Raw genomic sequence first — 27871 nt, 5'->3', positions numbered from 1 at the left:
AGTCCCAGCTATTCAGGAGGCTGAGGCAGGAGAATCGTTTGAACCCAGAAGGCTGAGCTTGCAGTGAGCCGAGATCACGCCACTTCACTCAAGGTTGGGTGACAGAGCAAGACTCCAGTTACTTAACTAGCCCAAAGGCACACTTGACTCTAGAGAGCAAGCGTAGAGTAGCTAAGAATAGAGAAGATAAGACGCAAACCCACGTAGTCTAGCTTCGTAGTTCATGCTCTTAATCCTTACATTGTACCACTTTTTAAAGCTAAGAACTGAAGGTATTTACAAGTTAACTAGGGGACATGTGGGTGCTTCCGAGGATGGAAATATAATGAAGATACGGTTGAGGTAAAAGTAAGTAAAGGAGTATTCTAGAAGACAAAGAACAGCACATACCAAAGCTCAAGGAGGGAAAGACATTGGGGAAATTCAAGAAATTCCTTCAGAGAAGGCTAAAGTTGTGAGAATACTTTTCTCCCTTCTTTCACATCATGGCACACCTAGAAAATGACACTATTTGTATGGATCACTGGAATAAATGCAGAAGCTATTTGTGGCTGGAGACACCTGACCCAGGAGTTGTGGGTCTCAGTCATAGGCATATCTGGAACCCACTTATAGGAAATCTTTTCTAGAAAGTAGAGAGCAAGGGGAACATTGGCACAGAGACTGGATAGGTGAGACAGACCCAAGACAGGCACAAGCCCCTGGGCCATAAGAAAGATTCGAATGCAAGTTTGAGTATATTGGGAAGCCACTGAAGGATTTAACTGGGAGATAAGCCATAGGATCTGATTTGCTTTGTGTCTTTTGGAGAACACTAACTGCTGTGAGGTCAATGGATCAATGGATGAGAGGACAGGTGTGGAAGTGGGAGGGAGGGTACAGGTAAGAGGCTGTTGCAGTGGTCTTGGAAAAAGAAATGAGGACAGCATAGGCTAGGTGGATGACAGTGGAGATGGAGAGAAATACATGGATTTCAGGTATCTTTTTTTTTTTTTTTTTTTTTTTTTTTTTTTTTTTTTTTTTTTGCAACTTCTGCCTCCCAGTTCAAGTGATTCTCCAGCCTCAGCCTCCCAGTAGCTGGGATTACAGGTGCCTGCCACCATGTCTGGCTAATTTTTTGTATTTTTAGTAGAGACTGGGTTTCACCATGTTGGTCAGGCTGGTCTTGAACTCCTGACCTCAGGCAATCCGCCCACCTTGGCCTCCCAAAGTGCTGGGATAACAGGTGTCAGCCACTGCACCAGGCCAGATTTCAGGTATCTTTTAGAGCTTGTATCTCCCAGGCCTAGAGATGGTTTGGGTGTACAAGGTGAAGGAGAAAGGATGGTAATGTTGTTTCTCTCACAGTGTTCTCATGAGAAATTAAATTAAATTTTGTCCAGGTTCCTCAAAAAAGCTAAACATAGAATTATTATATAAACCATCTATTCCAAAAGAATTCACAGCAGGAACGCAAACACACACTTATATACCAATGTTCATAGTAGCACTATTCCCAATAGCCAAAAGGTGGAAACAGCCAAAATGTCCATCAACAGATGAATGGGTAAACAAACTGTGGCCTATTCATACAATGGAATATTATTCAGCCATAAAAAGGAACGAAGTTCTGATGAATGTTTACAACATGAATGGGCCTTGACAACATGCTAAGTGAAATAAGTCAGTCACATATATTGCAAATATTGTATGATTCCACTTACGTTGGGTACCAAAGTCATAGGGACAGGAAGTATAGTAGAGGTTGCCAGGGATGCAGGGAAGTAGGGAGTAGGCAGTTATTATTTAATGGGTGCAGACTTTCTGTTTGCAATGATAGAAACAATGGAAATAATGGTGATTGTTGCAGGGCACTGTGAATGAATGCAATGCCACTGAACTGTACACTGAAAAATTGTTAAAATGGTCAATTTCATTTACACAAATTACCATAATGAAAAAATTGATCATTTACATAGAGTGATTAGCACATATCTGACCCATTGCAGTTTTAGCTCAATGGTTATAACTATTGTTTTCATATGTCTAGCCTAGCCTCTCTTTTTTCAGAGAAGAATCTCCCTTATTCTTAAGGTTGAGAGTTTTGAATTTTTGAGTCTGTCTGCCCTGAAGCACTTCTTGACAACCTGAGTCCTTCCTTGTCATACTTGGCTCTCCTGTGGACACTGTCATTCATACACCTGCAAATCACAGTCCACTTCATAGGACGAGGTCCCCTCCTCATTGGAACCAGAGAAAAGAGAGCACAGGGAGGCCTCCCATCGCTTGCAGTCTTGCCCTCTTGGATTCTCTAAGGCTAGATCACTAGGCTTCAGCAGTGGGATAATCTCAGAGTGAACTTATTATCGGGGAGAGGAAAAGTGAAAGAACAGGGTAACTCAAGTTTTCCTGGAGTCTCCAATGGAAAGAACCCCAAACTGAAGTTCTTCACAAGAACAGTATCCACCACTCCTGTCTCGCCCCCACTGTATACTGAGCTGTCCCAGCCTACTGCTCTCAAGCCGGCTCCCTAAGGGATGCCTTCTTCAAGTCTCTGAATCTCTACCCACCAATGACTGGCCTTTTCCTGGACAGGGTTACAGTCTGAGTCATTCTCTCTGGAGTAGTGCCCCAGTTGTAAGTGATACCTGCTGCCACTCAAGTCTCACAGAATAGCTGGATCCCTTGGACAGGAGTGGACCTGGAACCTCTGGTTCAAGTTATTTTACTTGAAGCTCCAGGGAGGGCTGTAGGGATGCTGGTTCCTGTTCCTGTAATGAACCAACCTGCTACATTAAGCACAGTCTTACCTCTCAACCAGAATGGGACATTTCATGTTCCATACAGTTTGCATACATACAGAAAAACAAAATATTCCCTAGAATAACAAGACATCTTATTCCTACTCCAGCGTCTCAAGCCCTGAACAACTTTGAAGCTTATTTCCAGTTCCTCTGGAGGGTCTACCTGGATAATAAAAGTCACCCGTTTAGTGGCAGCCACCCAGAACAAACTCCAGGCTTGATCATCTTTTCTTGTTTATTTCTGAAGACTCCCTGGGATGAGATGAAGTTGCCAATTTTTTCTTATAATATTGTTATTGTTATCACAGTCCAAGGGAAAGGAAAGTTTATTCAGTAAGTGCTATTGAAACAACTGGGCAATTATTTGGAGGAAAAAAATTCCTAGATCCTTGCCTTATACCTAACACAACACTAAAATAAATTTCAAAGGGATTAAAGATTTGAGTTTTAAAAGAAAGAGGAATTATATTAACTAAAAGAAGGAATTTAAACTCCTAAAAAGCATTCAATCAGAAGTAGATAGCCTCAGTTTACTTCTCATCAAAATATCCACAAACATGCACATATAGAAAAAGACAAAAACTGTTAATACTAAAAGAAAAAGGCTGACAAGTAAATACCAAAATATAGTAGAAATCAATTTCTACTGCCATTATTTCTCCTTCTTTTCTTTTCTTTTCTTTTCTAAGACAGGAGCTCACTCTGTTACCCAGACTGATTACCCAGTGGTGCAATCATGGCTCATTGCAGCCTTGAGCTTCTGGGCTCAAGCAATCGTCCCACCTCAGCCACCCAAGTAGCTTGGACTACAGGCATGTGCCACCATGCCTGGCTAATTTTTGTAGATACAGTTTCACCATGTTGCCCAGGCCGGCCCTGCACTCCAGGGCACAATCAACACACCCACCTCAGCCTCCCAAAGTACTGGGATTACAGTTGTGAGCCATTGTGGCCAGCCTACTGCCGTGATGTCTACTGCCATGATTTCATGGCAGGTGCAGCTGGTCCAGCACGGATGGGTTGCTCTTGCCTTCATGATAGAGCGACCTACTGATAAAAAGGTATGAGGAAGCTTTAGCTATCTCTCTCTGTATTTTTTGAGACAGATTGAGCTCTAATCCAATGTGATTGCTGTACTTATAAAAGAGGGAAATTTGAGGCCGGGCGTGGTGGCTCAAGCCTGTAATCCCAGCACTTTGGGAGGCCGAGACGGGCGGATCACGAGGTCAGGAGATCGAGACCATCCTGGCTAACATGGTGAAACCCTGTCTCTACTAAGAAAATACAAAAAAAACTAGCCGGGCGCGGTGGCGGGCGCCTGTAGTGCCGGCTACTCGGGAGGCTGAGGAAGGAGAATGGCATGAACCCAGGAGGCGGAGCTTGCAGTGAGCTGAGATCTGGCCACTGCACTCCAGGCTGGGCGACAGAGCCAGACTCCATCTCAAAAAAAAAAAAAAAAAAAAAAAAAGAGGGAAATTTGGACAGAGAGACACCCACATAGGAAGAACATCATGTGAAGGTAAAGGCAGAGATTAGGCGATGTTTTTGCAAGCCAAGGAATACCAGAGATTGCTAGCAAACCATCAGAAACAAGATGAGAGGCATGGAACAGATACTCTCACATAGCTCCAAGAAGAAACCAACCCTGCTTATACCTTGACCTTTCTCTTCTAACCTCCAGAACTAAGAGACAATAATGTTTGTGGATTAAGACATCCAGTTTATGGGTTTTCGTTATGGCAGACCTAGCAAAACTAACATATACTACCCAGTGCAGATTTGCTCTCCATCTTCCATTCCTCCCCTACATGAAATAACTAGATCTTATCTGGCTAATGTCCAAAATGTCTCATAGGTTCAGGCTCTACTCTGTTTCCATTGCCTCTGTAGACATATTGGGTAATTGGGTAATCAGTAAGCACCATGATAGGAGAAGATAGAAAGGGACTTAGTTGACCAAATGCAGCAAGGCTAGGTCAAAGCGGGTGTAAGAGGGAGAGGGTCTGGGATTCAAAAGTGATGTGGAAATGTTGGGGCTGGCAAGCACAGGTTGAGAGGATGCCTAACTTACCACTTGGTTGGAAAATGCTGAAACGGCAGAGGCTACACCAAATGTCCAAGGGGCGGGGCTGGCCAGAGGCCAAGATTTCCCTGGGTTTTGTCCCATGGCTGACTTTGGGGCTGGATTTTCACCTGGGGTGTGTGTTGGGGTCTGAGTGGAGATCTTGGGGAGATCTTTGCTACTGGGTTTCTTTAGGGTGTGGCCGCGGGGCACACATCCAGAAGCACTGGCCTTGTGAAGCTCCCGAGAGTGTTCTTTGAACTACTGCAAACCCAACCGGCAGGTTTGCTGAAAAGTGGCCACGTTCCAGTCCAAAATGTGTGAGCCAAGAGGGTGCTTAGCATTCCCCAGGCCCAGTCCCAGCTCTGTCAAGAAATGGGAGACTTCACCGTAGCACTGGGAATTGGATTCTAAACTTTAGGATCAAGCAATGAAAGGACCTGGAATAAGATACCTTCTTGACCTCCCTGAAGGGCTCTGAGCAGCTGAGCTTGCCTTTCTCTTTGCTCCCCCAGTCCTCCCCTTACTTCTCAGTCTCCTACTCCCCGTCGCTCCTTTCCCTGCCTCCTCCTGCCTGTCTCCTTCTTCCTCCCTTTCTTCTCTCACCCCATTAATCCCCCCTTGTCACTATCACCTCCTCCCTCCAGTCTTTCCCCCTTCGCTGCCCCTTCTTTCCTCCGACCTTTCCTTCTCTTACTGCCCCTGTCTCCCACCTTTCTCTTCCCCCCCCATATCTCCCTCTCCCTACCTCCTCCTCCTGTTCATCTTTCTCCTTCCCCCTTATTTTTCTATCTCCTTCCTCAGTCTGACTCCCCTTTCCACCCTCCTTTTGCCCGTCACTTCGCCTTCTCCCTCATTGCCCCCTCCCTCTCTCCTCCTCCCCGGGTCCTGCCCCACTCAGCTCTGTTTGCTTTTCTCCCGGATCCGGATGGAGGGGTTGCCCTGCCCATGCCCAGCCCTGCCCCACTTCTGGCAGCTTGGATCTCGCTTCATGGCTGAGGGCTCCAGGACTCAGGCCCCTGGGAAAGGGCCCCCACTCAGCATCCACTTCCTGCGAGCCCAGTATGAAGGCTTGAAGAGGCAGCAGAGGACCCAGGCCCACCTCCTGGTGCTTCCGAAAGGTAGGAATGGACAGGGACTGGGGAAGGAGAGACTGACCATGGGAGGACTGAGTGGCAGAGCCGCAGGGAGGCAGAGCCAGGGCTTTGCCAACCCTCCCTCCCAGTGGGGAAGAGCAAGGGAGGCGGGCTCAGGGCAGCTCTGCTCAGCTGTCCCACCTACTAAGGGAGCCAGGGGCCTCAGCCAAGCACCTGGCTGCCAGCACTGTTCCTGGCCTCTGCTCTGATGTTCTGATCTTGCTAGACTGGTCAGCCTGGAGGCTTGGCCCCCCTGCTAGCTCAGGTATGGTGATAGGAGCTCTGCTTCCTGGCTGGGTCTAACTAAGGCACCTCCTACAGACCAGAGAAATTCACTCTGGAGGTAGAAGACATGGTGTTCCCAACAGCCTGAGAACTGTCTGGGCCAGAGGACGCCTAGGGCTCAGAGACCCATGAGGCATCCCAGGCTCATCCAGCCTCAAACGTCAGGCAGGGAGGTGTGATTGGACACAGAAATCCCCTACCCCACTCACGGGGAGAAACCTCCTCCCTTTGGGAACTCAGATATCATTCCAGGAGGAAGTTAGAGGCACAGGGCTCAGAAACCAAGGGCTTGTCAAATCCCAGCCCTTCCTCCTCTAACAGAGGAACAGGTTGAGGGAGAAGGGAAGATGCCCTGAAAGGTCAAAGCTGGGCTCTGTGGGATTCTGTGGTTATTTGTAGAGTTCAGCAGACTCTTTGGGCTGCCCTTTGCCAGTACAGACTGGGCAAAAATCAGGGGCCAGAGGGACCTCTCTGTCTAGGGCAGGAAGTGTGCTGCCTTTTGGGAACAAAAGTGGCACCTCTGAGCTGAAGGAGCCCATCTCCCATTACCTGGGCTCTTGCCAACCAATGCGATCCTGTCCGTTCCTGGCAGGAGTGAACTGGCACAGCCAGTCACCATCTCTGCAGGGCATAAACTGAAATGTTCCTAAAGCTCTATCCCATCCTGGAGGGTGTTTATTCATTCAGTTATTCAACAAACATTTATTAATTTAAATCCCTTCAAAAGGAAACACTATGCTTAATACACCTGCAAGTCAGACTCACAAATCTAATTGCTTAGTGGGGATGATCCAAAGACATCTCAAATTCAACACGCCCCCAGAGAATTCACTATCCCCTGTGCTCATCCTTTCTCCTGCTCTTGGTAACTCAGTGCCCCCTTTCCCATCATTACCAGGTGCTAAATTATGGTTCATGCAAGGAGTGCCCAGGTGTGGTTTTCTCCAAGAAGACTTCTGACCTCCTGGCTAGGTCAGGGTCATTCATGGCACTTTCAGCAGTTTGCAGTTCCACCTTTTTTTTTTTTTTTGAGACAGATTCTCGCTCTGTCGCCCAGGCTGGAGTACAGTGTGGTGCAATCTTGGCTCACTGAAACCTCTGCCTCCCAGGTTCAAGCAATTATCCCTGCCTCAGCCTCCTGAGTAGCTGGATTACAGGCACCTGCCACCATGCCCAGTTAATTTTTGTATTTTTTTTAGTAGAGATGGGGTTGATGGCCATGTTGGCCAGGCTGGTCTTGAACTCCTGACCTTAGGTGATCCGCCCACCTCAGCCTTCAAAGGTGCTGGGCGTGAGCCACCATGCTCGGCTGAGTTTCACATTCTTTATCTAACTGTGAGAGGCAGCATACTGTATAATGGAGTGGTCACGTACTGGATCTTGGAGCACAGCCTGAGTTTGAGTTCCAGTTCTGCCATTTACTTAATATGCAGCTTTAAACAAGTTACGTAAATTTTCTGGGGCTCAGTTTCCTCACCTGTCAATTGGGAATAACTGTAGTACCCAAATCATAGGGTTATTGCAGGAATCAAATGAATTAATATGTATAAAACTCATCAAGGCTTTATGCACTGATTGACTGAGGACAAGATCAAATATGTTACATGCATCTGAGTAGGAAGGCCATTGGAAACACTGGCACTGAATGTGAAGGAGCAGGTAATTCTCCAGGGAAAAATCAGGGTAAGGTGACAAAAATAAGGTGAAAATGACACTAAGGAGGCAAAAGAGCAATTAATTGTCCCCTATACTTTAGCAACAGGATAGATGGTGATATGTTTCCTTGAGAATACAGGAGAAAAGGTTTTTAATAGAGAGAGATTAACTTGTTTTTGAATATACTGCATTGGAGATAGTTGCCTGTAGACCTTCCATCCAGCCTGGATCTCAGTCGGGCTGGAGATCTAGATTTGGGGTCATTCATCTATAGATGGTAGCTGAAGCCATGGGCATGGATAAAATTGTGGCAAATCCATGTGTAAATTAATAAGAAACTGGGATGAAAGTTAGAGTTCTGGAATACTCAAATATTTAAGGAACAAGAGGAAGAAATAAAGCCAGGGAAGATGGAGAGAGCAGTCAAAATTTGAGGAGAGGGATATCATTCAGCCATAAAAAGGAAAGAAATTCTGCCATACACTACAACATGGATAAAACTTGAGGACATTATGCTGAGTAAAGTCAGTCAGTCCCAAAAAGACAAATACTGTATAATCCTATTTACATGAGTAAATGGGAGTAGTCATATATAGAGAGACAGAAAGAAAGCAGAATGGTGGTCGCCAGAGGCTGGGGCACGGGGAAGTGGGGCGCTATTGTTTAATGCCTATAGAGTGTCAGTTAGGCAAGCTGAAGAGTTCTGGAGATTGGGTCCACAATAATGTGAATGTACTGAACACTGCTAAACTGTACACTTAAAAATGGTTAAGATGGTACATTTTATGCTCTATATATTTTACCACAATTAAACATATTTTAAGTGGTAGAAGAAAATCAAGAGCAATTAATGTCATGAAGCCAAGTTGGTAGAGGGATTTTAGAGGACCATGATCCTCAGTGCCTATCGCAGCAGAGAGACCCAGGAAGACAGAGTGAGCATTGAGATTGGGCTCCTGCGAAAGCTAGAAGTCAATGTCTCAAGACATTGGGTTGCATTTAGAAGCTCAGAAATTCTAGGAGCTGATCAATGAAAGGAAGGGCTCCAAAATCAGCTTTCTTCACCCCGTCTTAGCATTATGCGATGGATCCAGGTTCTGGAAATTCAGTTACAAGTAGCAGTGTGCCTTTCCTGATACAACGTAAGTTCCCAGGGGACTTTGAGCTACTTTCAGAAGTCTGTGGAGCCCCAATTACCCCCAGTGATTAATGTCCAAAAGGAATATGCTTTTGTCGCAGTCAGACACTGTGTGACTCGCCTTATGTAGAAAAAGGGATTAGGGTCGGGACTTATATCTGGGCTGGATGTTTTATATTACATTTCATTGAACATTCCTAGCAGCCCTGTAAGGTAGCACCCTTTTTAAGATCTCCATTTCATAGATGAGGAAATGGAGGCCTAGGGTCTCCTAGTGAGTCAGTGGTGAACTCAGGACCAGACCTCATGTCTGCCTGACTCTGGCTTGATGAGAGCAGCCCCACCAAAGGTCTCAGGCAGTTAGGATGAATTTCGATTCTTCTTTCCTCCCTGAGTCTCCCTACCACTCTCTTCGCTATTCTCTCCACCCACTTCCTCCATCCCCACTGAAGAGAGAAATCAAGGAGGGGCTCAAAATATCCCTTCTCCAATTTGTATCTCTTAGCAAAGTGATTCAAGGATGAAGAATGAAGAAAGTATTATAGATAACGAGTACATTTCCTTCATCGCCAGTCCCTAACTGACCAAAACCAAAACAAAACAGATAAAAAACATGATACAAAATTTCCCTGTACTCTTCAGGCAATTACCCTAATTCTCTTTCTCTTGTACAGTGAAGAGCAGGCACCATCCCAAGACGTGGAGGGTACTGCCACAGAAGGCTCATGGTAATTCTCCGCAGAGGCTGCTCTGGGGTGGGATCCCTGTGTACCTCCCAGCCGAACTCTCTTTCCTTTCCTCTGAACCGCAGGCTGGGACTGACAGTTGAATAAGCCTGTCCACCTTCAGCCCTTTCCTTCTAAACTCGTGATGGGAGAGGATACCAGTTTCTAGGTTCTCTCATTGTGTCTCCCTCCTTCCTTGTTCTCAAATAAGTACATAACAGGTTGGATATTTATAAAAGTTTCCTTCAGCCGGGCGCAGCGACTCACGCCTGCAATCCAAGCACTTTGGGAGGCTGAGGCAGGTGGATCACAAGGTCAGGAGATCGAGACCATCCTGGCTAACACAGTGAAACCTCGTCTCTACTAAAAATACAAAAAAAAAAAAAAAATTAGCCAGGTGTGGTGGCAGGCACCTGTAGACCCAGCTACTCAGGAGGCTGAGGCAGGAGTATCGCTTGAACCCAGGAGGCGGAGGGCGGAGGTTGTAGTGAGCCGAGATCGCGCCACTGCACTTCAGCCTGGGCAACAGAGCAAGACTCTGTCTCAAAAATAAAATAAAATAAAATAAAATAAAATAAAATAAAATAAAACAAAACAAAACAAAAGTGTTTCCTTCACTTCACGCTGGAAAATAATACTAAGGAACTAATGCAGTTACAAAGCCGAAACAAATCTTGAGAGCCTCACACTAGAGTTAATGTTGACAGGACAGTAGTTGTTGGCTGAGATGGCTGCAGCTGGTCTTCTGTTTCTTTTGGATCCCTGGAATTGGAGCTCGGGGGCTTCCTTCTGACTTTATTCTTCCAACATCGTCTCCCCACTCTTGCTCTGCAGATTGTCACCTCCAGGGTCTTCTGATGATAACAGGTGATGGGACAGACAAGTGAACCTAAATGACACCTCTGAGGAGCTCCAGACTGGTCACACACCTGCTTTCTATAAGGCAAATGCCTTTCAGTCTTTCCAACCCCTGTCACTGCCACCAAGAGTTAACAATGAACTATCATATTCCACTAGGTGGTTTAAAAAAAAGTCCCCAAGAAAAAAAAGAGACATTGGTCTGCCTCTTCCACCTAAAGCCAGTTCTGAGGAGCAGTAAATGCTGCAGATGTCTTCCCAGAGCAGTGCCTGTGGACTAGAAGGATAATGATTGGTTCTCTAAAAGGAGCTGCTTCAAAACACAACTCCTCCCTCTTCTGCCTTGGGTTGTAAACCCACTATCAGAATCCCAGGACACAGCCCGGTGCAGTGGCTCACGCCTGTAATCCCAACACTTTGGGAGGCTGAAGCGGGCAGATCACTTGAGGCCAGGGGTTCAAAACCAGCCTGGCCAACATGGTGAAAATCACGTCTCTACTAAAAATACAAAAATTAGTCAGACAGGGTGGCGGGTGCCTGTAATCCCAGCTACTTGGGAGGCTGAGGCAGGAGAATCGCTTGAACCCAGGACGCAGAGGTTGCGCCACTGCACTCCAGCCTGGGCAATGGAGTGAGACTCCGTCTCAAAAAAAAACAAAGAAAAACAAAACAAAAAAAAAAGAATCCCAGAATACAAAACCCCGTAAGTTAAGAATAATGTTTTCCACTGGTGAGCATATGTGAACCCACATGTGTGTGAGTCTATGTGTGCTCCTTGCCTTTCTTTTAGCTCCAAATGCTAGTTCCCTATCTCGTCCCAGAATTCCCTCCTTCACTTCAGTGTTTGGCCCTCTGTTATGCTTGAGATTTTCCAGGCATTATAAATATGCATTTTTGTCTCTCTACTCAACTAGGACACACCCAGGAAGGTATGGGTTTTGTCTCAATGTTCATTGCTGTATTCCTAAGACCTGGAATAAATAATGCCTGGCCCATATTAAGTGCTCAATAAATATGTGCTAAATGAATGAATAATTGTGTATGTGTGAATACATATGGGTGAGGTGTGAAAGGGCATGTGTGTGAGCATGCAAGTGAGACCCTGTGTATGTACACATGTACACACATGCAATGTACCAGGAACCTTCTGGGGATGGCCTTCCTTCAGCTTGAAAGTAATGAGACCCCCTAAGTGAGAGCTGCCCCTGTCCCTTCCAGTGATGACCCTGCTGGTGCTTTCTCTTTTCAGGAGGAAACGCGCCTGCTCCTGCGGAATCGATAGTCAATGCTGTTTGGATTAACAAGGAGAGAAGGAGCTCACTGTCCCTGGAAGAGGCAGATTCCAAGGTGGACGGGAGGCTGGAGGAGGCTGCCCAGGGCTGTCTTCAGGGCCCCGAGTCTCCATGGCACACGCACCTGGAGATGCATCATTTGGTTCAAACCTTCCCCCAGGACACCAGTCATCAAGTACATCATAGGGGCAAGCTTGTGGGATCTGACCAAAGGCTCCCTCCTGAAGGAGACACACACTTGTTTGAAGCCAATCAGATGATTCAGCAAGCAACTGGAATCCCAGAGGCTGCCCAGCTCCCATGCCAGGTGGGCAATACCCAAACAAAGGCAGTGGAATCTGGCTTAAAATTCAGCACTCAATGTCCTCTTACCATAAAGAACCCACACAGGTCTGGCAAACCAGCTTACTATCCATTTCCCCGGAGGAAATCTCCCAGGATCTCCCAAGCTGCCCGGAACCTGGGTTTATATGGCTCACCCTGAAGCTTTCTATTCTGCCAAATGTCTTGACCTTGAGGCCACCTATGGCCTCATGGAAGAACCAATGAGGCAGAGCCACAACTAGGTCTCTAGCTATGAGCAAGAACTGAACTAACCCAATTATAGGCATTGTGGGAGATGAACTTCACAGTGGTAACATGGGTTTACCCTTTAATAAGAAACTTCCCAGGCCAAATTGCCCACAGTTTAGGATGGAGAGGACTGTCTGGTCAGTGCAGCCCCATTCTGACATTGATATGAGGTCCTGGCTATCCATTCCTTGGGGAGGACCAGTAAGACATCTGCTCCATCCCTGGAACTGGAGAATTTTGAAACATAAACCAGGGACTCTAGCCAATAGAACGCCTTAGCAATGCCCAGGGGTCAATGGGCATGGGCATTCTTGTTTTCAATGTCTTCTGATGATTTCTCACATATTCTGGAGAAGACAAGCTCTGAGAATTCAGACGCTGCTTCTGGTGGCTGTGTGTCTGGGGGGCCATCTCACTTAGAAGTCACAACACTCATTGGCAGTGATCACATCATTTCAATTTGGGCTTCCCAAAGTATGGTTACCCTGTATGAAGGTCAGATCAATGCTACCTACCGTTTTGTGTCTTTAAGGAGTCTTTAGAAAGGGCTGATCATCTGTCACTGCTCACTGAGACATGTACATTCCAACATCATCACAGATTTATCTCCTTCCTTCTTTCTCTCCCTCCCTCCTTCTGTCTCTCCCTCCATTCCTTCCTTCCTTCTTTCCTTCCTCTCTTCCTTCTTGTCTATTTCTCTCTCTGCAAGTTAATTTCTTATTAAAAACTGCCACTCATTGAAGATATATAACGATGGGATCCTGAACAAAAAGAGGCAAAGAAATTCTCCTGCTTGAAAAATACGCATTTCCTAGAGACTGCCTCCTGTTTAGTCCAACTTGGATCACTCAGATCCTTCCTGGGATCAAATACATATTTTTAAACGTAAGACAAAGCGAACCAGGTGTTACTTGGGTGATAGGAAAAAAAAGCTTGTCTTTCCTGATTAATGTTTAGCTTTAGTAATGCTATTTAAACACACCTAAGGTGCCTTTCCCTCATCTCAGGTGCTTTCTCTGTAAAGTTTCACCCCCACCTTTCTTTTCTCCCCATGACCATCCAGTCTTGCCCATCTACATCCAGAGGTGTTAACCAGCAGTGTCATTACCTGTCAAAAACATGTAGGTGCCTCCTTGAACCACCCAGAAATCCACTCCAATTTGGGGATTGTCATTCCTTTTGTGAATAATTAATACAATTCAGTTGTTTTTAAAATATTCTAATAAAAAAAGACATTTTCTCAAAAACCTTTGTCCTTTGTTTTTGTTTTTAAAGAAGTATCCCACAAGTAATGTATCTTTCTGTAGGTTTGCTTTTGTTTCCTGTTTTTGGAGATGGAGTCTTGCTCTGTTGCCCAGGATAGAGTGCAGTGGTGCAATCTCGGCTCACTGCAAACTCTGCCTCTCGGGTTCAAGCCATTCTCTTGCCTCAGCCTCCCGAGTAGCTGGGATTACAGGCGTGCACCACTACCCCAGCTAATTTTTTGTATTTTTAGTAGAAACGGGGTTTCACCATGTTGGCCAGGCTGGTCTCAGACTCCTGATATCCCTCGGGTGATCTGCCTGCCTTGGCCTCCCAAAGTGCTGGGATTACAGGTGAGAGCCACCGCACCCGGCCAATAATTACATCTTTTTTTTTTTTTTTTTTCTCCTGCCTCAGCCTCCCGTGTAGCTGGGATTACAGGCATGCACCACCATGCTTGGCTAATTTGTATTTTTAGTAGAGATGGAATTTCTCCATGTTGGCCAGGCTGGCTTCGAACTCCCGACCTCGAACTCCTGGCCTTGATCCTCCCTCCTCAGCCTCCCAAAGCACTGGGATTACAGGCATGAGACACCGCGCCCAGCAAAAGGTAGAAATAACCCCTCCATGACCACAGCAGTGACTCAAACCTGCAATCTTCTGATCTGAAGTCAGATGCCTTATCCATTAGGCCACACAGCCACTGGCTGGTCAAGTCTTTGTTCAAAATGCCAAGAGCCTGGGATGGTCTCCACTGATAACATTAGCAAAAGAAGGTTTTCCTCTTCTCTTCCTAAGGTAGAGAAAAACCAGCTCACATTGTAAATGCTGCATCAGGCAGGCCACCTTTACCTAGGATTCCCGCAGGCTTCCATTTCCCAGTGAGGACTCCCCATGTGGCTGCCTGGTACACACCATGCTTCAGTCTCCCCTAGTAGGAGGAGGACTGATCAGGCTCCAGTCTGGGCACTGCTGTTGGCAGAGGTGTGACCTTTATTAGATGAATTAAAGTCAGAGATTTCAGAGCCAAATCTCAGAGCCACAGATTTACCAGTTTAAGTGAAGGAGATAATCTTCCCTGGGGTGGTGAGGAATGTGGAGGACAGACGTTTTCCCTAAGCTAGAAACAGAAAAGGTTTTTTCCAAGAACAGCTACCAATTCAGCTGGGTCTAACAGCTTCTTCCCCACTAGGGGATAGGCTGCCCTCACACTATCTCGGTCGGATTCCCTAACTTTTCAGTCACTCCCTGACATTTCAGTTGGTAAAGCTTGGAACTGTTCAAATGTCAAAGTTCATCTCATAGTCAAGTCAGAGTCTACCAAGCTCCACCTCCTCCCAGCACAGCCTTGACTGATGCCTTTAAGGCTGGAGGGAGCGGCTCATTCCCACATTCTTCTTTCTCTGTTTACACAGATTTTTGACAAGGGGGTAGGAAGGATGGAGAAGCAGCACAGATAGCCCTTTACATGACTGGCCACGGTGTAGTTTTGGTCTCTTCCCTTGGCCATTTACGCTGGCCTGGCTTGTGATCTATAGGTTTGGTATGGATACGTGGTGGCCCCAATGGGCTCCTGCTGAGGAGGGACTCATCCCAAGCAGCCCGCTAGCTTGGCGGGGGGGGGGGGGGGTCCCTTGGGAAGATGGTTATGCCTGGTCAAGCTGCCTCCACCCCATTGCATCAGGAGACCATTCTTTTTACCCTTTGCCCCAAGTTCATCTACCTCTGCTAGCCCAGCTCAGCCTGTAGACTCATAGGCAGCAGGCATGTTCTGCACCTGTGTGAGGTGATCATCCCTGCACCTTCTCTTTCTGGCCATTCTATACTCTTCTGTTTCCACTGAAGTCTCTCCTTTCTCCTGACCAGTCATCTAGTGGGAGGATAATGTGTCAGTCCTCATTCTTGCAGACACTACTTTATTTATTTATTTATTTTTGAGGTGGAGTTTTGCTCTTGTTCCCAAGGCCAGAGTGCAATAGCACTACCGTGGCTCACTGCAACCTCCGACTCCTGGGTTCACGTGATTCTCCTGCCTCAGCCACCCGAGTGACTGCGATTACAGGTGCACGCCACCATGCCCGGCTAGGTTTCATATTTTCAGTAAAGACGGAGTTTTGCCATGTTGGTCAGGCTGGTCTCAAACTCCTGACCTCAGGTGATCCACCTGCCTTGGCCTCCCAAAATCCTGGGATTACAGGTGTGAGCCACCTCTCCAGGCCGACAGTACCATCTTTAAAAGAAAAGTTCTGCTGGGTGCAGTGGCTCGTGCCCGCAGTCCCAGCACTTTGGGGGGCCAAGGCAGGTGGATCACCTGAGGTTAGAAGTTCGAGACCAGCCTGACCTATATGGTGAAACCCTGTCTCTACCAAAAACACAAAAATTAGCCAGGCTTGGTTGCTCGTGCCTGTAATCCCAGCTACTCAGGAGGCTGAGGCAAGGAGAATCACTTGAACCCGGGAGGCGGAGGTTATGGTGAGTCAAGATCCTGCCACTGCACTCCAGCCTGGGTGATAGAGCGATACTCTGTCTCAACAAAAAAAAGAAATGTTCTTTGCCCTCCCTCTTTCCCTTTTGGCTTTGAGAAGAATAGTCAGGTGGGGTGTGTGTGTATGCGTTTTTTTCTTTTTTTCTTTTTTTTTTTTTTGAGACAGAGTTTCACTCTGTTACCCAGGCTGGAGTACAGTGGTGCGATCACAACTCACTGCAGCCTCAACCTCCCAGGCTTAAGCAATCCTCCCACCTCAGCCTCCTGAGTAGCTGGAACTATCCGTGCATGCCACCACACCCAGCTAATGTTTGTATTTTTTGTAGAGACAGGGTCTCATTATGTTGCCCAGACTGGGCTCGAACTCCTTAGCTCAAGTGATCTACCTGTCTCAGCCTCTTAAAGAGCTGGGATTACAGGCGTGAGCCGTAGCATCCGGCCTTAGTCAGGTGTTTAATTCCATGGAGAGGAGAAGAGGGAATTAGCTCCATACAAACACTGAATGTCCCTATTGTGGCTCAGAAAACAGTGCCCCCAAGGGAAGGCCTCAGAAGCAAAAGCTTTTCTCTGACCTTCTCCTGCCCTCCTGTCTCTCAGTGCCATTCTCCCCCAGGGATAGCCATAGAAACTAGAATGCCTCTTCCCTAAGGTGGGTCATAGAAAGCAGAACCCTGGCCTGGTACGGTGGCTCACACCTGTAATCCTAGCACTTTGTGAGGCTGAGGTAAGTGGATCACCTGAGGTCAGGAGTTTGAGCAGCCTGGCCAGCATGGTGATAACCCCATCCCAACTAAAAATACAAAAAATACAAAACTCCAGCCACTTTCTAAGTCCAGAAGTTCTTTCCTGGGCCTTTGATTTTTTTTTTTTTTTTTTCCCTCAGTGGCGCGATCTTGGCTCACAGCAACCTCTGCCTCCTCCCAGGTTCAAGCGATTCTCCTGCCTCAGCCTCCTGAGTAGCTGGGATTACAGGCATGCGCCACCACGCCTGGCTAATTTTTGTATTAGTAGAGATGGGGTTTCACCATGTTGGCCAGGCTGGTCTTGAATTCCTGGCCTCATGATCAGCCCACCCTGGCCTCCCAAAGTGCCGGTATTACAGGTATGAGCCACCACGCCCGGCTATTTCCTGGGCATCCTGATTCCAGGCAGGATATGTAGAGAAAATATTGCAACTTGCCTGTAGCTGTCTCCTCGCCCTCCCTCTAGGCATTCAGTCTCCTGGGGAGATACCAACTTAAGACCCTACCTTAGGAAAGGACTTATTCCAAGGTCCCTGCTCACTCACAAACTAGGACTTCCTTGGTACCTCTGTGTGCATGTGTGTGCGGGGGGAGGAAGATTCTCCACAGTGGCCAAGCGGGAGGTTGGTGGGATGAGTAGAGAGAAGGGAACTAAGAAGTCCAGCTCCGGCCGGGCGCGGTAGCTTACGCCTGTAATCCCAGCACTTTGGGAGGCCGAGGCGGGCGGATCACGAGGTCAGGAAATCGAGACCATCCTGGCTAACACAGTGAAACCCCGTCTCTACTAAAAAAAATACAAAAAAATTAGCTGGACGTGGTGGTGGGCGCCTGTAGTCCCAGCTACTCGGGAGGCGGAGGCAGGAGAATGGCGTGAACCCAGGAGGCGGAGTTTGCAGTGAGCCGAGATCGCGCCACTGTACTCTAGCCTGGGTGACAGAGCCAGACTCCGTCTCAAAAAAAAAAAAAAAAGTCCAGCTCCTTCCCTCCTTGGGGGAGCTAGAGTCAAACTCCCTCAGAATGTCACACCCATCTAGGACATGTCCCCATAGTGGTGGGAGAAACTGCCTCAGAGAGGGGTTGGGTCATGGTCCTACTTAATACTGTGAAAGGAAAATTAAAACTCAGGACCTCAATTCATTCTGCCAGAAGGAAAAAAAAAAAAAAAATGCTAAAAGCTGAGTCATACATGAAACTGCCTTTCCTTTTGTTCCTAAACAGATAGCTACAGATAAAATGTTAAATATCTCCACAGGCAGCTACTCTGCTTTTACCTTATCTTATGTAAACACTGATTTACTCATTGTGAGACAAATCCATAATTGACTATTCCCCTACCTACTCCTTTTCCCTTGCAACTTGTGGATTTCCAGACCCTCCCTCTTTCCCCTCCAGCCGCTTTTCCCCTTTAAATAGTTAAGTCCTGGGAGTCATCTTTGGAGAAAGGCACAGACCACACAGACTGTGTCTGTGATTCTGTATTTTTCCTTCTGGGCATATCTTTAACCTTGGAAAAATTAACTCATAAATTGTTTCAGACCTGTCTCAGAGCAATACTTTATGTCTGGTCCCTGTTTTGATCTTTCATATTTGAAAAACATTAATTTTTACTTGGTTTTCTTGGGTTTTGAGAGAAGCATCTGAAATTCTTTTAGTCCGGAAAAATTATTAATCTTCTCCAGTGGCACCTCCCGCCTCAGGTTCTTCCTGAGAGGATGCTTCTTCTGTTCATCTTATTTGTTTAAAAATCCCTGCACCCCAGCTTGTGAGTAGGGTGCCCCATATTGAAGGTAAAAATTCTAGCAAGGTGATATCACTTGCTTAAGGTGGCACAGCTAGCAAATTGCACAAGGAAACAGCAAACTCAGGCAGCCACAAGCCACATACCAGAGCCTAAACTCTTTTTTACTATTATTATTATTGTTGAGACGGAGTCTTGCTCTGGTTTGTGGCCCAGGCTGGAGTGCAGTGACAAGATCTTGGCTCACTGCAACTTCCGCCTCCCAGGTTCAAGCGATTCTCCTGCCTCAGCCTCCTGAGTAACTGAGATTACATATATGAGCTACCACGCTCGGCTAATTTTTGTATTTTTAGTAGAGATGGGTTTTCACCATGTTGGCTAGCTGGTCTCAAACTCCTGATCTCAGGTGATCCGCCCACCTCAGCTTCCCAAAGTGCTGGGATTATAGGTGTGAACCACTGCACCCAGCCTTTCTTTCTTTTTTTTTTTTTTTTTCCAGAGTCTAAACTCTTAACAATGTTAAACTATCTCCTCCTGACTCCTTCCCTTCACTTATTTTTATAACATCATAGCTGGGAAATCTACCCTCCAAATATTTTTGAATTGAAACTGCCAATGGTGAAATTGCTGCTTCTAACTGGAGGCTAGAATCCTAAGACTTTTCCTAAATTCTTCTTCATAAAACCTTACCTTTCCCCAGCCTTTCAGGTGCTGGTTGACCCTCCACATTCTTCACAAACATTCTTTCAGGTCACTTCCTTATTGAGAAAGACTCAGTCATGACTTCCAGCATTTTCTGTCTGCACGTAAATTCTGAAAGCTTTCGCCAGCTGTGACTGTATTTCTCCCACAGCTAATGAGCAACACACTTCCTAGAAACAGAAAGTTCAAGGAACTGAACTTGTAATGTTTTTTTTTGGCCTTGTGTTTGTGACAATTACATTAAATTTCCCCCTCCAATTCCATCCAGTAAGATGATACAACCACTGAAGTTGCCTTCCATCTCTTCCCAGTAATTAACTATGATTTATTCTGTGTTATTAATCTTTGTATTTCCCCTCTGCCTGCTTGCTGATAACTCCCCCACCCTGTGTGATCCACCCCCTGAATTCCTCAAATCCAGGATCATAATTAAGACTTGGTAGCATACCAGCCCCTGAGCCCTGGCTGAGAAATAGGAGGAGGAGGAAAAAGCTGGTCATGGCAAACGCTCTGTCTTCTGCCAACCCAAACCCCAGGTGTTTTTAAGGGGGGCCGAACTGGCTCTCAAAATCAGTATCAGCCCCAGATCCAGATTAGCACATTTTCTCCCAATGCAGGAACTGCTTCTCTTTACAAGAAATGCAAGTGTGCCGGGCATGGTGGTTCACACCTGTAATCCCAGTATTTTGGGAGGCAGAGGCAGGCAGATCACCTGAAGTCAGGAGTCCGAGACCAGTCTAGCAAACATGGTGAAACACCGTCTCTACTAAAAATACAAAATTAGCCGGGTATGGTGGTGTGTACCTGTAATCCCAGCTACTAGGGAGGCTAATGCAAGAAAATAGCTTGAACCTGAGAGGTGGAGGTTACAGTGGGCCAAGATCTTGCCACTGTACTCCAGCCTGGGCAACAGAGTGGGACTCCACCTCAAAAAAAAAAAAAAAAAAAAAAAAAAAAAGGAAATGCAGTTGCTCTCGTGGTGGGAGAGTTCTGAGAGCAAGACCTGTCTCTCTCTTGCCATGGGTCCCTTTCTCTGCCAGTTTCAGAATCCACTTCCTGGACTCTCCCCCAAGACTGGAGCCTTACTCTCCTTTGAAAGCACTGTTCACGATACCAGTGGCTGCACTCACAACCTGAGGACTGCGGGGATGCCCCTGCCCAAATCTCAGGATCCTCTCTGCTGAGCATTGCCACAAATTAACATGATCATTGAGAAGACCCCTGACCAGTCAGGCACACTGCCAGTCCCCAAAGGGTGCGTGTGCAGAGGAAATTCGTGGCAAAATCCTGATGAGTCAAGCCAGATTTAGATGGCCTACAAGGCCTCTTTTTGTTTCACTAACCTTGGACCCAGACCAAGGTGGCCTTATGCTCTGAGACGGTGTTTCTCAACAGTGATTGCACAAGAGAATCATCAGGAAGCTTGGAAAATATTCAATTAAATGACAATCTCTGAAGTAAGGCTTGAGCATTGGCATTCTTTGTTTCTGTTGATCAAGGCATAAACTATGTAAAGTGTGGGAAGTATGCTAATCTTGAGTATAGCTTATGTATTAGCTATTATGTATTATGTATATATTAGTCCATTTTCATACTGCTATGAAGAAATACCCAAGATGGGTAATTTATAAAGAAAAAGAGGTTTAATAGACTCACAGTACCATATGGCTGGGGAGGCCTCACAATCATGGCAAAAGGTAAAGGAAGAGCAAAGGCACATCTTACATGGCAGCAGGCAAAACAGCAAGTGGAGGGGAATTGCCCTTTATAAAACCATCAGATATCATGAGACAGACTTACTATCACGAGAACAGCACAAGAAAAACCCACCCCCATGATTCAATTACCTCCCACTGGCTTCCTTCCATGACACATGGGGATTATGGGAGCTACAATTCAAGATGAGATTTGGGGCTGGGCATGGTGGCTCACAGCTGTAATCCCAGCACTTTGGGAGGCCAAGGCAGGCAGATCACTTGAGATCAGGAGTTCAAGACCAGCCTGGCCAACATGGTGAAACCCTGTCTCTACTAAAAATACAAAAATTAGCCAGGCGTGGTGGCCTATACCTGTAGTCCCAGCTACTCAGGAGGCTGGGGCAGGAGAATCGCTTGAACCCTGGAGGCGGAGGTTGCAGTGAACCAAGATCATGCCACTGCACTCCAGCCTGGGCAACAGAGTGATACAGTAAGACTCCACCTAAAAAAAAAAAAAAGTTGACATTTGGGTGAGGACGCAGTCAAACCATGTCTATGCCTATATCTACATCTATATCTGCTTATTTTCACAGATACAGATACCTACACACATGTGTGACACGGATCAAGATATACATTTTGAGAATTCTAGAAAGTCACCTTCAATCTCTTCCCGGTAATTAACCACAATTTATTTTTCCATTCTCCTGTTTCTACTTTTTGCCGTGTGCATACAGCAAGCATTTTTCATTTTACACATCCTTTCGTGGACATTTGCTTCCGTTTCTCTTTAAATCTCCCTACCCCTCTTTTTTTACAGATACCTGTCTGGGTGAGCTGGTTTCAAGCATGGGTATTTTTTGAAAGCTCCCCCTGGTGATTCTAGAATTCTAAGATTCAGCATTGAGACCCACTGCCTTAGGACCACACTGATTATAAACAGAGGTACAAATTTGCTCTATGGATAGAGGCTTCTCTGTGAGGCTGAGCACAGAACTTGTGGGAATCTTCATGTCCCTCCTTCTTTGGGTGCCACTCTTATATTCCACTTGAGTTCCCATGATCGGGAGAAGGGGTTGGGGAGGGTCCTATGGGGGAGGCAGCCCCATGCGTATTTTATCACACCAGCTCTGTGAGTAGAAGGCAAGGAAGTCACCCAGATGAGGCTCTGAAAAAGACTGTAGGCCAGAAGACCCTTTTTGTCCCTCTTACCAACAGGTAGGTCCTGATAAGAGGCCCTGCTGTATCCTTGAGAACCATCTCAGAGGACCCTCTTTTGGGATGCAGCTTCCTCATCCCAAAGCTTTGGAAAACCCTGAGCTTCCTCACTAGGGCAGACCTGTCTGCCTTTCATCATTACATGGAACCAGAAGTGTGCTGATGACTTCCTGTCTTGGAGTTTCTCTAATTTCAGCATTATTCTTGAGATGAGCTGGAAGTCATATGAAGATCAGAGAGGACTCAGTGATTATAATGAGGCAGGCTTCAGGGCGAGGGCCTGGAATGATTTGGGCAAGAAACTCCTGAAAAACCTCTCAGGTATTTAGCCAGAGGTGAGGAGGGTGGGCAAAGAGTTATTTTCAGGGTATTTTTCAGACACTTTGAAAATGTTAGGGTGGTTAATTTCAGAGTGATTTTGAATCCCAACAAATCTACTATGTCTCACTCAGTGGTTCTAAAGTGTATTCTGCAAGCCAGCAGCATCGGGGTCACCTGGAAATATGTCCGAAATGAAAATTATTTGGCCACACCCAGCCCTGTTGACTCAGAAACTCAAGAGGGAAGGGCCAGCAGTCTGTTGTAGCAAGCCCTCCATAGGATTCTGATGCACACTCAGCTTTGAGAACCACTATTTGTGATAGAGTCTACCCCCTGCCTTAATGGGTGATCAGTATGGAGAAGTCACATTTGGTAGATTTCCCCTTGTAAACTTTTTTTTTTTTTTTTTTCCGAGTTAAAAAAAAAAAAAAATCCACCTTAGCGTCCCAAGCGTTTGGACAGAGACACAGAGAATTGCTTACTAGTTTCGGGGAGATTATGACATTTTTGCAAGATAAGTAACTTTCAGCTCCATTTTCCTATCCAGTCTACAGAATGTCCATTCTGTTAGTCTCTGCTGACAGGAGAAAGGAGGTGGCAGAGTAGAAGATTCACTCCCTACCTGTCCCCATAGGAAGGGCACAGAATGTCTCACCCTTTGCTGCAGTAGCCTCCAGGCCTAGGGCTGTGAAGCAGCCTTGTGTTTGCTTGCTGAGTTCCGGCTGGAGTGCATGATGCGGAAGTAAACAGAGTTTACGCACAAAGAGAGAACATGTACTCAGTGTCTCTGCATGCCAGACTCTGGTACAAAAGCACAGATATGGAGAAAGTCACGAGCTTTGTTCTTAAGGAGGGTAAGTAACAAAAGTTTAACCACTTGGAACAGGTACAACTTCTGGGATACGTCTGAGTCAGTTCAGGCTGCCGTAATTGAATACCATAGACTGAGAAGCTTATAAACAGAATAAATCTGTTTCTGAAAGTTCTAGAGGCTGGGGAGTGTTAAGATCAATGCACTGGTAAATTGGGTGTCTAATGGGGGCCTGCTTCCTGTTCATAGACGGCCATCTTCTGGCTGTGTCCTCATATGACGGAAGGAGCAAGAGATCTCTCTGGGGTCCCTTTTTAATTTTATTTATTGATTTATTTTCTGAGGTCTCTTCTATAAGAACACTAATGCCATTCATGAGGGCTCCATCCTGGTGATCCAGTCACCTCCCAAATACCCTCATCTCCTAATATCACCAGATTGGGGTATTTATGAATTTTGGGGTATGCAAACATTTACTCCATAACAGGAGATAATTAATTATCAACAACTTCATTTTTGCCTTCCAAGGCCTTGGATGAAATTCAAGGCTGGGTGTGTCACTCACAGGAATGAAAACAACTCGTTCCAGTTCAGAACTTAGTAAGTCCTGTCCAGCACAAGTTTAAAAACAAAAAAGCCTTCCAGCGTCTTTCTGAGGAGCTCTGGGCTGCACGTCTGCAGTGAGGAAGAATGGGAAGCTTGGGTAACTGCTCTCCCAACTTGAGCTTCTAGCTCTCATTCCAAGTTACTTAGAGAAGTTTCTGTCCTCTCCAGGGTTGGGAGTGTACAATAACTGGGAGGGAGGTGGGGTAGGACCTTACCTGAGTAATACTGTCATGAGATACATGGTTTTGGAAATTCACCCTCTAGCAGATGGGATCCTCCCTGGGCATGGGAGGAGGCACTTCTGCTTTTCCTGGTTGCTTAGAATCCATCTGCAACTCCTCTGCATGCAGGAGTCAACTTCCAGCTTGGTTTTGCTCTTGTTCCGCTCCTCACCCCTCCAAGGCAGTGGCTGTAACCAGGATATAATAAAACCTTACACCATCCCTCTTAAATGTGAAGTCCCTCTCTGCTCCATGGGTCCCACGCATGCTTTGTGCTCACAATCTCAGGAGAGGAGGCCAACCTCAAGCAGTCATTAGGGACACCATCAGCTACGACCTGGAGCCCTTTGGAGTTCTCAGGTGTATCATGTTCTCCAATTTACAAGGAACAAATAAAAGCCGCTTGAGGGGCCCCTTTGAAGCCGCTTTCCCACAGCTTGAAATGAGGCAGGCATTCCCTACTACTCCCTCTTTATGGGTATAGGACTCTCAGCTGACTGACAGTTCTCGCCAACAACCTTCTAATTGCCAACCGCTGATGCGGGTGAGCTTGAAAATTATGTATGAAGTTAAACAGAAAATTACCGTATGACCTCACAATTCCATTCCTAGGTATACACCCAAAAGAATGGAAAAAAGGAACTCAAACAAGCACATGTACACCCATGTTTTCAGCACTGTTCACGATAGCCAAACGGTGGAAACAACCCAAGTGCCCACCAACAGATGCACAGAGAAACAAAATGTGGTCTATCAGCCTGACAGAATATGATTCAGCCATCAACAGGAATGAAGGACTGATTCATGTTACAACATGGATGAACCTTGAAAGCATTATGCCAGGAGAAAGAAGCTCATTCACAAAAGGGCACATATTGTAGGATTCTATTTATATGCAATGTCCACAACAGGCAAATTCATAGACAGAAAGCAGCTTAGGGGTTGCCAAAAGCTGGAAGTGAGGGGAATGCGGAGTGATTGTTTAAAGGACACAGGATTTCTGTCTGGGGTAATGGGAAGGTTTTGGAACTAGAGCTGGTGGTTGTATAACATTGTGAATGTACTGAATTGCCTGCTTTACAATGGTCAATGTTATGTGAATTTCCTCTTAATAATTTATTACTTTTTTTTTGTTTGTCTGTTTTTTGAGACAGTCTTGCTCTGTTGCCCAGGCTAGAGTGCAATGGCATGATCTCCGCAGACTGCAACCTCCGCCTCCTCAGTTCAAGCAATTCTCCTGCCTCAGCCTCCTGAGTAGCTGGGATTACAGGTGCCCGCCAACGCACCCAGCTAATTTTTGTATTTTTACAGAAATACAGAGACAGGTATCACCACGTTGGGCAGGCTGGTCTCGATCTTCTGACCTCGGGTGATCCACCTACCTCGGCCTCCCAAAGTGCTGGGATTACAGGCGTGAGCCACCCCCCCCCGGCCAAGCTATTACTTTTTTTAAAGTTATGTATGCTTGGCCGGGCGCGGTGGCTCAAGCCTGTAATCCCAGCACTTTGGGAGGCCGAGACGGGTGGATCACGAGGTCAGGAGATCGAGACCATCCTGGCTAACATGGTGAAACCCTGTCTCTACTAAAAATACAAAAAACTAGCCGGGCAAGGTGGTGGGCGCCTGTAGTCCCAGCTACTCGGGAGGCTGAGGCAGGAGAATGGCTTAAACTCGGGAGGCAGAGCTTGCAGTGAGCTGAGATTCGGCCACTGCACTCCAGCCTGGGCGACAGAGCGAGACTCCGTCTCAAAAAAATAAATAAATAAATAAAAAATAAATAAATAAATAAATAAATAAATAAAGTTATGTATGCTTGCCCAGCAAGCCCTCTGGCCCCTCTGACCTCTCCGCCTGAATCTTTCTGTCCCATCCACATGGCTCTGTCCCAGGTGCTCATCCCATTTTTCATCTGCATTCCTCCTTGGAGAGGTGGTCCATGGTGTTACCTCTCACGCCTACGCAGGTGATTCCCTGGGGAATATCCTACCCTGCTCACTCTCTTGAAGCCCAGGACCCATTTTAAATGGGTTCCTGGAATGCTATGCTTTAACGTGAACCCCTTGCACCAAATTCACTCCTACTTTTTTGCTCCCCAAACTGATTCTTCTCCACTTTTGATGTAGGCTCAGATGGAACTGGATTAAGCCTACCAATAATAAAGCTTCCAAGAAAGGGTCTAATGTCAGAAGATTATTCATACTTGCCTCAACCTGCCCAGCACTCACTTTCCTCTGGCTGCCTGGAGTGAGCTTTGTGCTGTGACACCTCATACACAGGTAGAAAAGATAACCTGAATTATATTTGGTGACGTTTATGGAGTCCAGAGAGTTATAGTAGAAAACCCTCATCATACCCTTATAATGAGCCTGTACCTTTCCAGTGTACCAGACTGATGGCCAAGGACCAAGTATATCACTTAGTGGTCTGGGTGACATATGAGTATTCCGGTGTATCAAGAAGAATATGTGCATTAATTACACATTAATTACCTTAAGTGTTATACTTAAGGTGCTGGGTTTATACTCAGACAGCTTTATTACAGGTAAAGAGTACAATACTGCAACTGCAAGAGAGAGAAGAGTATTAAAAGGGATCTGGAGATCTCAGGCACAGCTTCTTTGTCTTCCCATTGTGAGTCACACAAGACATGCTTGGTTTATAGGTCTCAGACACCATCAGTGTTCACACAAAGAATCCGAGAACTGGAAACCCAGGTCTACTTGTAGTGAGGGTCTCTTCTAGTGAGCTGGTCCCCTAGCCCATTTCAGCTACATGGCCAGTCTTAAAGGTCAAAACCCCCCAGGCTTCACCAACATCAGATACATATAATAATTATTATGATTACTAAACATCGCAGGTAGACTGGTACATCTTTTCGGGAAACTACTCATGAACCCATGGTTAAAACACGTTGTTTATCTTTAGTGAATGCATTTCATAGTTTTAGCTAAGGTCACTACCATGCACTAGACAGCTCTGGAGATAAGCACACAGTCAATCCAGACCAGCTGAAATGAACCCAGACTAAACCACATGGCAAACGTGTTCGACAGCCACAGCCATTTTCTTCAGGTCAGTCTGCAAGGCTTGCAAACTCAGATTTAGAGAAACTGCCACAAGTACATATACCCGCATGACCCTGAGAGGCTCTGAAAAGCCCTCCTTATCTGCCCTGGAGTGAGACATAGGTAATGTGGCCAAGGGACATCTGAACATAGTCACTTTATTTTTACATGTATTTTTATGTGTCTGTGATGGAGCCTTCTTAAGCACAAGAACACTGCTCCCATGAGATGCAGGATTTGTGGGTTGTGAGCATTCAGATAATGGTGTCTGGTGTGCATTACCCTTTGTGTTACCATACAGAGGATCTCCTGATCAACCCAGAGGCCTTTCCAGGATTAATGGGCAGTTCATCTGTGTTTCTCCCATCTGTCCTTGGAGCTATTCTCCTCATAGCTTTTGCTGTTATAACTATGGGAAGGAATAAACTAGGTGCGGACTGAATAATGAGGGAGGATGTGCACCCTTAATCAACTTCTAACAGCTTATACCTTGGACTTAGTTTGAGTCGTTCTT

At 46.2% G+C, this 27871-nt stretch overlaps 1 protein-coding gene and 1 long non-coding RNA gene across 4 annotated transcripts in view; one reads left to right on the top strand and one right to left on the bottom strand.

Moving 5' to 3' along the window:
* Nucleotides 1-19768, bottom strand: part of LOC103219029 (uncharacterized) — a 39926-nt gene extending 20158 nt beyond the window's left edge. For all 3 annotated transcript variants that reach the window (XR_012094858.1, XR_005235181.2, XR_012094857.1), the window contains exons 1-2: nt 19407-19768; nt 14401-14543 (exon numbers count right to left, since the gene is read on the bottom strand). This is a non-coding gene — a long non-coding RNA (uncharacterized lncRNA). The remainder of the gene's footprint in view (nt 1-14400; nt 14544-19406) is intronic.
* Nucleotides 1028-14407, top strand: C12H9orf152 (chromosome 12 C9orf152 homolog). Its single transcript, XM_007968460.3, has 2 exons — nt 1028-5966; nt 11893-14407. Exons 1-2 carry the CDS (start codon nt 5774-5776, stop codon nt 12417-12419), a joined length of 720 nt encoding a protein of 239 aa, XP_007966651.1. The 5' UTR covers nt 1028-5773; the 3' UTR covers nt 12420-14407.
* Nucleotides 19769-27871: the final 8103 nt, after the last annotated feature.

The sequence above is a fragment of the Chlorocebus sabaeus genome, chromosome 12 (assembly GCF_047675955.1).
Source record: "Chlorocebus sabaeus isolate Y175 chromosome 12, mChlSab1.0.hap1, whole genome shotgun sequence".
Lineage (NCBI taxonomy): Eukaryota > Metazoa > Chordata > Mammalia > Primates > Cercopithecidae > Chlorocebus > Chlorocebus sabaeus.
This window is presented reverse-complemented; position numbering and strand designations above follow the sequence as displayed.

Bases quoted from the DNA above. Each gene is read 5' to 3' on its own strand.
- C12H9orf152 (XM_007968460.3), top strand. From the start codon at position 5,774: ATGGAGGGGTTGCCCTGCCCATGCCCAGCCCTGCCCCACTTCTGGCAG. The intron at 5,967-11,892 runs GTAGGAATGGAC...TTCTCTTTTCAG, and splicing joins CCTCCTGGTGCTTCCGAAAG to GAGGAAACGCGCCTGCTCCT.